The 10,016-nt window shown below is 41.4% G+C and overlaps 1 protein-coding gene across 1 annotated transcript in view; it reads right to left on the bottom strand.

Moving 5' to 3' along the window:
- MRPS14 (mitochondrial ribosomal protein S14) overlaps nt 1–9,718 on the bottom strand; it is a 29,421-nt gene extending 19,703 nt beyond the window's left edge. The window contains exon 1 of the mRNA XM_059412857.1: nt 9,610–9,718. Within this exon, the coding sequence (XP_059268840.1) occupies nt 9,610–9,660 (51 nt within the window). The 5' untranslated portion in view covers nt 9,661–9,718. The remainder of the gene's footprint in view (nt 1–9,609) is intronic.
- Between the last annotated feature and the right edge of the window lie 298 nt (nt 9,719–10,016).

Raw genomic sequence — 10,016 nt, 5'->3', positions numbered from 1 at the left:
AAAAAAAAAAAAAAAAAAAAAAAAAAAAAGAAATAAAGCTGAATGGCTTTATTTAATACAGATTTTCAAAAGACAGAAATCTTTTGGTTCTCATTTTAGTTAAAAATCTCCCTAATATGAAGAAACAAATCTAGTTAAAAAGGTGGGCCGAGGGAGGGGGGCCGGAGAGGGTGGTGGGGTTATGGACATTGGGGAGGGTATGTGCTATGGTGAGTGCTGTGAAATGTGTAAACCTGGCGATTCACAGACCTGTACCCCTGGGGCTAATAATACATTTTATGTTTATAAAAAAATTTAAAAATTAAAAGAAAAAAAAAAGTGGGCCAGTTCCTTGATATTCAGGCTGTATTCTAGTTCTTTACAGAATTAAAAACTATCTTACAAATCTGTCTTACAAATCTCTACAAAACCAGAAATGAAACTTGAGAAAAAGTTAACATCTACATATCTTTACCAGTGCCCAAAGCTCGCCTATTCCTCTCAAAATGAACGTATTATAAATGATCAAGATATTGAAACAAAACTGTCCTCTTAAGAAAAAAGGTAAATTTTAAATTGGAATGTCCTGAAAAAAAATTGTAATTTTTTTGTAGTTAACAGACCATTTTGTGGTTAACAGACCATTCACACTTACTTCTTAGTTTCACTACAAAAAATTGTAATTTTTTTTCATTCTCTGTTCCTTGAAATGATTAAATCTTATCACATCTCTCAAATGTTAAGCACAGCCCTCAAATGTTAAGCACAGCCCTGAGACTGAAGGGAAAAAAGTGAGGGAAAAATGCTCTTTTCCTTTTTTTTTTTTTTTAAAAGAAGACTCCATGCCCAATCTGGGGCTTGAACTAATGACCCTCAAGATCAAGAGTCACATGCTTTACTGACTTGAGTCAACCAAGCACCCTGGAAAACGGCCCTTTTATCTTTTTTTTTTCTTTTTTTAAAGATCTATTTATTTGAGAGAGAATCCCAAGCCGACTTCCTGCTGAGTGCAGAGCCCCACAACATAGGGCTTGATCTCACCACCCAGAGATCATGACCTAAGCCAAAATCAAGAGTCTGATGCGTAACTGACAGAGCCCTCCAGATGCCCCATGAAAGAGGTCCTCTTAGAATACAAACTGCTAAAAGGGCTATTCTTAGGCCCAGGCTCTCGCATTTCTAATAACAGACTCCAAATCTCTACCTTGAAGAAAATTTAGATACCTTCTCCGTAAATTTTCTACCCTTATCTTCTCCAGGACCTAAGAGCAAATACAAAACTTTAGGGAAAAGTTTTTCATCTCTCCCTTCCCCCGCTCCTCCATACAGGGAGGTATTTGGAAATCAGGCCTGTATGTCCTCTCCACAAATATTAGTAAAAACAAATGCTATAAATGTTTATTATATCTTGTCTGTGTGTCTATACATGTTGTAGGAGATATTTTCTCTACTTTCACACGGTACTGCTAAAATTAATTTGTAAAAGAGCTCTATTTAGTTGGTTTGAAGGCAAGTGCTTGTAAAATTTGGGTATTATAAAACTCTAAGAGAGAAACCCAAATGTTTTTCAATTTCATGGGATATGAAAAAAATACTTGAAATGAAAACTAACTTAAACAAGCCTTTCAAGGTATCACGTCCTATAACGTTCTGGTAAATAATCTAAACTTATTTAACAAATAGATTAAATAAATACAAAGTTTTAGGGACCTTTTTAAAATAGTGTCCCCAAATCTTTTTGGTACTTGAAACCTTAAAGTTTTGCTTAAATGATGAGTTAAATTCATTAAATATCTAGCATTTCCAAATAAGACAAAATACTAAAACATTAATTACTAAAAATAGGTTCATCTACTTTTGGATTCTTATTACAGATACTCAAAAAGATACTTAGATGTGGTAATGGTACGTGAAAAAATTTTAAAAGGCATATGTGTGCTTCTACATAAAATGAAATGTATGCATAAATTCACAGATTTAAGGAATGCTGGTTAACAGACCATTCACACTTACTTCTTAGTTTCCCCTACAAATTAAAGTTTTTAAAGTTAAAAATTTGCATATATGTAATTAAAGCTACTAAAAATAAGGGAAACATCTCCATATGCCAAGAAGGTAGGATGTTTTCAATTTAAAAAAAAAAAAAAAGTGAGAAATAGAGATGAATTTTTTGTTAAAGGGAAAAAAATTAATTTTGTCCTAAAATTAGGCTGGTTGTTTAAAGATACACAGGACAAAAATGAAATGTAGGGGGGAAAAAAGAGTTATAGAAGTTTTGTGGAAAAGGAATCTTTAAAAAGGAATTTTAAAAAGGAATATGTGGTCAAGCTGGCTAAGATTACAAGGAATTTTATATTATTTTACTTATTCATTTTCTTAAAGATTTATTTATTTGATGGAAAGAGATCACAAGTAGAGAGGCAGGCAGAGAGAGGGGGGAAGGGAAGCAGGCTCCCCGATGAGCAGAGAGCCCGATGCGGGGCTCAATCCCAGGACCCTGAGATCATGACTCAAGCCGAAGGCAGAGGCTTTAACCCACTGAGCCAACCAGGTGCCCCACAAGGAATTTATTTTTAAAAATGAGTTTTGGGGTGATTGGGTGGGACAGTTGGTTGAGCATCTGACCCTTGGTTTGGTTCAGGTTGTGATCTCAGGATTCTAAGATCAAGTCCTATGCTAGGCTGCCTGCTCAGCCTGGAGTCTGCTTAAGACTCTTTCTCCCTCTCCCTCTGCCCCTCCCCTCTGTGCTCACATCCTCTCTCTCTAAAATAAACACATTTTTTTTTTAAAGGATCCTCAATTGACTGAGCCACCCAGTCACCCCTAAATAAATGAAATCTTGGGAAAAAAAAGTTTTAAGGGGTATCTGGCTGGCTCAGTCTGTAGAGCATGTGACTCTTGATCTCAGAGTACTGAGTTCAAGCCATTAGGTACAGAGCTTCTTTAAAAAAAGGTGGGGGGTGGGAAGAAAAGGAAAAAGAGGAATGCCTTGGTGGCTCAGCTGGTTAAGCATCCAACTCTTGGTATCAGCTCAGGTCTGGACATCAGAGTCCTGAGTTCAAGCCTCACATTGGGCTCCATGCCCAATGCTGGGCCCGATTAGGCCCACTTAAAAAAAAAAAGCTTTAATATCAAAAGGTACCAGAGCGCTTGGGTGGTTCAGCTGGTTAAGCATCAGACTCTTGATTTCAGTTCAGGTTATGATCTCAGGGTCCTGAGATTGAGCCCTGTGTGGGATTCGTGCTCAGCAGGGAGTCTGTTTAAGATGGTCTCTCTCCCTCTGCCTCCCCCATTCAATCAATCAATCTCTCTCTCTCTCTCAAGTGACCAAATAGGAGAGCTTGGGTAGCTCAGCCAGTTAAGCATCTGCCTTCAAAAACAGTCTACCAGCAATGTCTCATCTGTTTGGGCCATAATCCTGGAAAAATGGTTTGTGCTCCCAGAGGCTTCAGACCTCCTTGGTTACCCTTCAGGCACCTGCAGCTGGACTTCACTTAACTGCCACTTAGCACAGGTGATCAATACCTTCTTGTTCTTATTTGTGTGTTTTCTGAATGGGCTGAAGCTTTCACCCCTGCTGCAAGGATGATGTCCCCACAACAGCAAAGAAATAGTTAGGAACTGTGTTTCCCACCTGGAGTATATTTTCCATGATCTCCAGAGACCACAGCACCCACTTCGCTGGGTAAATCATACAAACATTAACAAAAACCTTGCAAACCTTTTGGGATTCTATCAGTATATGATATTCTGCTGATCTCTTATAGTCTCATGCTAGTATGACTAGCTACTGTAAATCTTTAGTACCTTAAGATAAACCCTATCATCAACAGGTAAATAAAGCTTCCACTCAACCCCAGTTCAAAGGATCCTATTGGTTATGGTCTGGAGCCTGAAGTCTGGGCATTTTGGAAACATCACCAGAGAAGAACAGCTCTTGAGCCCCACTGGAAAAGACCTTACCAAGAGCTGCTGCAAAACTAATAGGTATTAAGCCTTGAGTATGCAAACTAAAAAAAACACTTGACCTGACACCTGGTCCACACAGATGCTGCAGACCTAGAAGTCAAACTGGCAAGGAAGAGAAGTAACTGACACTGAGGTAGACTACTTTCACCGAAGATGACAGATCAAGACTCCATGCTTTAAACATAAAACCCATTCACCTTTTCTTGTCCTTTAATCCGCACTCCCTGGAAAGATTAACATCCTCAGGCCCTTGCTCAGAGGGTGTAACCTCTTATTTCAGGCGAGGAGAAAAGCTAGCTGTGCTCTTAACTTTCCACAAGCAAAATAAGACATCTTATTGGTCGATTCCCCTGAATTCACATTGTTAAAAAGGACCTACCAGGAGGCTTTCATTTATTCCTTTTGACAGGTCTGTATTTCTCTGGTTGGGGATAAACATAAATGATCAAGAATGGCTCCTTAATTCTTAAAATCGTTGCAACATCTGTTGCTAAACAATAGCAGCCCAACAAAGATCCTTAGACTCTCTAGCCAAAGTTGTTGATAAGAAAATAGCTCTTAATTATCTTTTATCTGAGCAAGGTGTCTGTCCTTATGGCCACCACCTGCTGTGCCTGGGTTAACACTTCTGAGAAAACGGAAACTCAATTACATAAATCACAGTAACAAGTCACATGGCTTAAAAAGCTCTCCTTCCATGGGGTCCTTCTTTGATTGATCTTTTATTAGCTTGGGTCTTGGGGACTATAGCTCTATAGCACACTCCATATACTGGGAATTATCTTGCTTATATTAATCATAATAACTTCCCTGGTGCCCTGTATTCTCTCAGAAGTTTTAAATGCATGTTCACAGCTGCTAACCATTAAGCAAATGATCTAAGACTTGAAACATCTGGGGGTGCCTGCTTGGCTCAGTATAGCGTGTGACTCTTGACCTTGGGGTTATGAGTCTAAGCCCCACACTGGTCACAGAGATTACTTTTAAAAAATTTTTAATAATTAAGAAAAGAGACTTGAAACATCTAAGGAACAAAGAAAATGACCAACTTAAAAAACTGAACCTGAAGCCATGACCTGTGAATATTCCAGAGGGTAAGCCAAAATGTCAGGACCTATGGATACCACACAAAGGAATAATAAAAACTGCTAGAACTTGAGGTCACTGAGTGGCGCTAATGCCTTCAATTCTGATCACATTTCTGTTAAGCTTTGAGTCTGACCAAAAGGACAATTAATTAAAACAGAAAACCAAAAGCCCAAAATGGCATTACTTAGGCCAAGTCCATTCACAATTTGAACTTCCCCAACAAGAGTAATCTTAACTGGTCAGTCAGGAATTTTCTGATGGGACCAGTAAGTGCCACAAGGGCCCTTCATCACCCAAAGAAGAGGATGTAACCAGCATAATAAGACCCACTGCTCATCCCCCTAAGGGAGAGTGACCTTGCCTGGAACAATCCTTTTTTTTTAAAAAAAGATTCTATTTATTTATTTATTTGACACATGGACCACAAGTAGGCAGGGAGGCAGGCAGAGAGAGAGAGAGAGGAGGAAGCAGGTTCCCTGCTGAGCAGAGAGCCCTATGCGGGGCTCCATCCCAGGACTCTGGGATCATGACCTGAGCCAAGGCAGAGGCTTTAACCCACTGAGCCACCCAGGCGCCCTGGAACAATCCTTTTCTTTTGCTAATAACTCTCCTGCCCTACTTCTTTCCTATAAAAACCTTCATTTTGTACAGTTTCTGAGAGTTCCCCTCCATTTTCTAGATGGGATGGTTCCTCATTCCAGAATCATTTAATAAAGCCAATTAGATCTTCAAATACACACAGCTCGGTTTTGTTTCTCAATATAGTAAAGGCACAGACTGTATAGGCCACTAAAACTCAAGTCTCTCCCAAACCAGAGCACACATTACATGTTAATTAATTAAATTTCAGCTACAGAGGGAAACCTGCATGGCACAGTTGGTTAAGCATCCAATCCTTGGTTTGGGCTCAGGTTTGATCTCAGGGTGGTGAGACGGGGCTCTCTGCTCAGTGTGGGCGGTATGCTTGGGATTCTGTTTCCCTCTACCCCTCCCCACCTCACTCACTCACTCTCTTTCTAAAATAAAGAAATCTTGAAAAAATTTTTCAGCTATGGAAATGAGATTACAAGAATGCCAACATTTTTTTTTGATAAACTGAAAAAGAGAAACTGAACATATTCAATGCTAAAAGCCTCGTGGGGGAAGACAATTCTACAATCACCCTTGGAAATAAGACAAGCACAAATGGAATTTCAATAATGATCTGTCACAGGACTGAGTCAAATGAGTAACATGGTCTCTGGGGCTGGAAACAAATGTCATGTTACAGAGGGCTTCAGCAAAGTTTTGAAGAGACGGTCAGGATTTTGATACAGCTAGGGGCAGGGGAAGGGACAGAAGATGGTTAGTTCAAAGCAAACAAGAAAATGAGTGACATAAGATTCATAAGAACAGGAGAGAACATTCTGGCTGCAAGAAACAATGTGTTGATTGGCAACCTAAGGTGCACTTTTACGTATGAAAATGAAAGTCAAGGAGACTTAGGAAACAAAATTAAACATTTCCCTTCGATCCTTATCCAAGCTATCCCTAATCAACTTCTTCTCTATCATCTAACAGGCTTCTATTTATTTTTTAACATCTTTCATTTTTTGCATAACTATTTTTTTCTGACTAGAGGAGAAATATATACTTTTTTTTTTTTTTTAAAGATTTTACTTATTATTTATTTGACAGAGAGAGAAATCACAAGTAGGCGGAGAGTCAGGCAGAGAGAGAGAGAGAAGCAGGCTCCCGCTGAGCAAAGAGCCCGATGCGGGGCTCGATCCCAGGACACTGAGATCATGACCTGAGCCGAAGGCAGCGGCTTAATCCACTGAGCCACCCAGGCGCCCCTATACTCTTAAAGCATTTATTGCTTTATTACAATATTTCTTCTGTGAATGTTCTGTCTCTTGCCTACATTTATACGGTCAATATTTTATCAGTTTCTAACAGTGCTATATACATTAAGATTGCATTCTGCTCTGTACACATCCTATTTCTGCCCCCCCCCCCACCTGTCTTTACCTCCCAAAATGCTTTTGGGGGCCCTCTTCAACATAAGCCCTACAGTCATACAGTCTTCTAAATCCTCCTCTAAAATCTTCAGATTTTTCCGCTAGCTGAATCCTGAATCCCTCCTGATGGCTTCCTCCGTTTTTTTTTTCTTTTCCCATGACTGGGAATGGAGGTGTGGGAAGTGTATTTCTTGGTCTTCAGGGCAGCTCCCAAACCTTCCTTCCTGAAAGGAAGCTTTGACTCTCCCTCCCACCACCCCTCACTCCTGCCCTTGTCTACCACAGACCCTCCCTTTCATTTTTCACAGAATCTAGATCCTGGCACATTGTCACTTTCCAATATTCTTGTCCTAATTCCTGGTGATCTCAACATACATGAATTATCTCCTGATCTCTCTGTTCCTTGAACCCCTCCCCCTCCAGTGATTTTCTGTACTCCCTTCCATGCCCTAGGTCTTTTATTACCAGTAGGTGCAAGCTTTGTTATCTCAGTGTTGTGTGTCTCATTTTCTATCACTTTTTTTTAAAGATTTTATTTATTTATTTGACAGAGAGAGACCACAAGTACGCAGAGAAGCAGGCAGAGAGAGGGGGAAGCAGGCTCCCTGCTGAGAGAGAGCCCAATGTGGGGCTCCATCCCAGGACCCTGAGATCATGACCTGAGCGGAACGCAGAGGCTTAACCCACTGAGCCACTCAGGTGCCCCTCATTCTCTATCACTTCTTTCTGGCTTGATCTTCAAACACCCCAACAACAACCCTTGTTAGGTTTTTAATTCATTGATCCTACCACCTTTTCACACTCGGCTTTTGATTTCCTGTCTCCCCCTTACCCAGCCTGAATTCCACATGCATAAGCATATTATGGTGTTCCATCCAATCTCCGCTCCCTGGTCCCTCTGTCACATTACTGTACTTGCTCTAATTCTTGTCACTAGTTTTCCTGTCTGCTCCTATTTCACCATTTCCTCTTCTCTTAAATCCCTAACACCTGCTTCAAACCCTCACACTCCACTGATGACTTCTCTTTAATTATAAAATTAGAAGCAACTGGGAAAGAATTTCCATAAACACCCATTACAACTACCCCCTTCCTAGTATCTGTGATCACATATTATACATTCTCTCCTGTTATTAAATATCCAGTCTAATATAGTTAGCAGCATAATATAGCTAACTGCACATTGCTAATGAACACTTGAAATGTAACTAGTGCAACTGGGGAATGTAATTCCTAAGGTTATTTCATTTTAATTCATTAAAAATTTAAACTGAAGCAGCTGTAAATATTAAACCACTTTATTATTTTTGTAGGACATTTTCCATTTTAATGGTGGAAAATGTGGCATCCAAACTGAGATGTGCTGTAAACAAAATTCAAACTGGATTCTGAAGACCTAGTATGAAAATAGAATGCAAATTTCTCATAAGTCGTCATCACAGATTATATATTGAAGTTAATATTTTGGAAATGCAGGCTTCAAATATTTAATTAAAATTAATTCCATGTTTCTTTTTACTTTTTTAACAGGGGTATTAGAATACTTTATCTTTTTTAAAGATTTAATTTGAGAGAGAACTAGAAAGAGCACAAACTGGGGCAGAGGGAGGGGGACAAGCAGACTGCCTTCTGATCAGGGAGCCCAATGTGGAACCCTATCCCAGGACCCTGGGATCATGACCCAGCCCAAGGCAGACGCTTAACCAACTGAGCCATCCAGGTAGCCCTAGAATATTTTAAATTACATAATGCAGTTGGGATTATATTTCTATTGGATAACACTACCATTGACGATGAACTGTCCATATTCCTAAGACTAAACAATGGAATAGGTGACCCATCATCTTTACCTACTCAAAAGTACAACTGCACAATTCTTCCCTCTTAAGTTTTTCCCACGCTACAAGATCTTCCCGTTAACACAGAAAGTTACTTCCGTCGCGTGAAAAAACAAGGACACAAAACACCCACTCTTAACCCACCTCTCCTTCCAGCAGCTACCAACCCATTTTTCTGCTCCCCTTGTAGCAAAACTTCAAAACAAAGGTCTATACTCAGTCCTCAGTTTCTTTCCTCGCGTTCTCCCTCGAACGCTTTGGCCCCCACCGCACCACTGAAACTGCTATGACGAAGACCCCAACAACACGCTGCTGAAAACCAATAGCCAATTCTCGGCCCTTTAACTGGCCTGTCAACTGAGCACTGAGCGGACCACCCCCTGCTCCCTGAAACGCTGCCGTCGTCCGCTTCCGGGCCACCACACTCTCAGGGCTTTCCCTCTCCCTTGCTCAACTCCGGTCAAGTCTCCTATGTCCGGCTCTCCTCGCTTAACGCTGGAGTCCCTGGGGCTTCGATTCACCGACCCCTTTTCTTCTCCACCTGCACTCACTTGTAAATGGGCGGCAATCTGCAGCTTCCAATGCCTGTCAGTTATAGGCTTACGAACATCAAATTTACATCTGACCTCCCCTGGGACGGGTCGGCACTGGCCGCTCCAGGTGCCAGAGTAGCAGGGGACCCGTGGGTTTGGGAGTTCAGTGGAGAGGACTAGGCGTGGGACTAAGGGCCTGACCTGACGAACGGTCCGCAGCAGAGAGCCCAGCATGGACATGGACGCCGCCATATTGTCCGGCGCAACCGCTGAACTGCGGGAATTTTATTGAGGGCCGAAAACGGCGCGGACGCGAGGGGCGGGGCCCGAGGCGTAGGGGGCGGGACGGAGGGCGGGACTTTAGCTTACAGCTGGAGGGCTTTTCTTATTGGCTTTGCGTTCTCGCGGTATTTCACGCCGTGGAGCGCTCCTCTCTTCTTGCTGCCCTTCGTTCAGTTTGCGTTTGTCCCTACTCACCTTTCCTGCGGTTCCCCGGAGCTACCAGCTCCCCGTCGCCAGTTTGTCTTCCCGGTCTTGCTCAACCTGCTGCTCCTGCTAGGTCCTCCATCTAGTTTTAGGATGCTGTTTGCCATAAACCTACAATTATT

This window comes from Mustela nigripes, chromosome 10 (genome assembly GCF_022355385.1).
Source record: "Mustela nigripes isolate SB6536 chromosome 10, MUSNIG.SB6536, whole genome shotgun sequence".
NCBI lineage: Eukaryota > Metazoa > Chordata > Mammalia > Carnivora > Mustelidae > Mustela > Mustela nigripes.
Note: the sequence above shows the minus strand (reverse complement) of the source record. Positions and strands in the feature narration are given on the sequence as shown.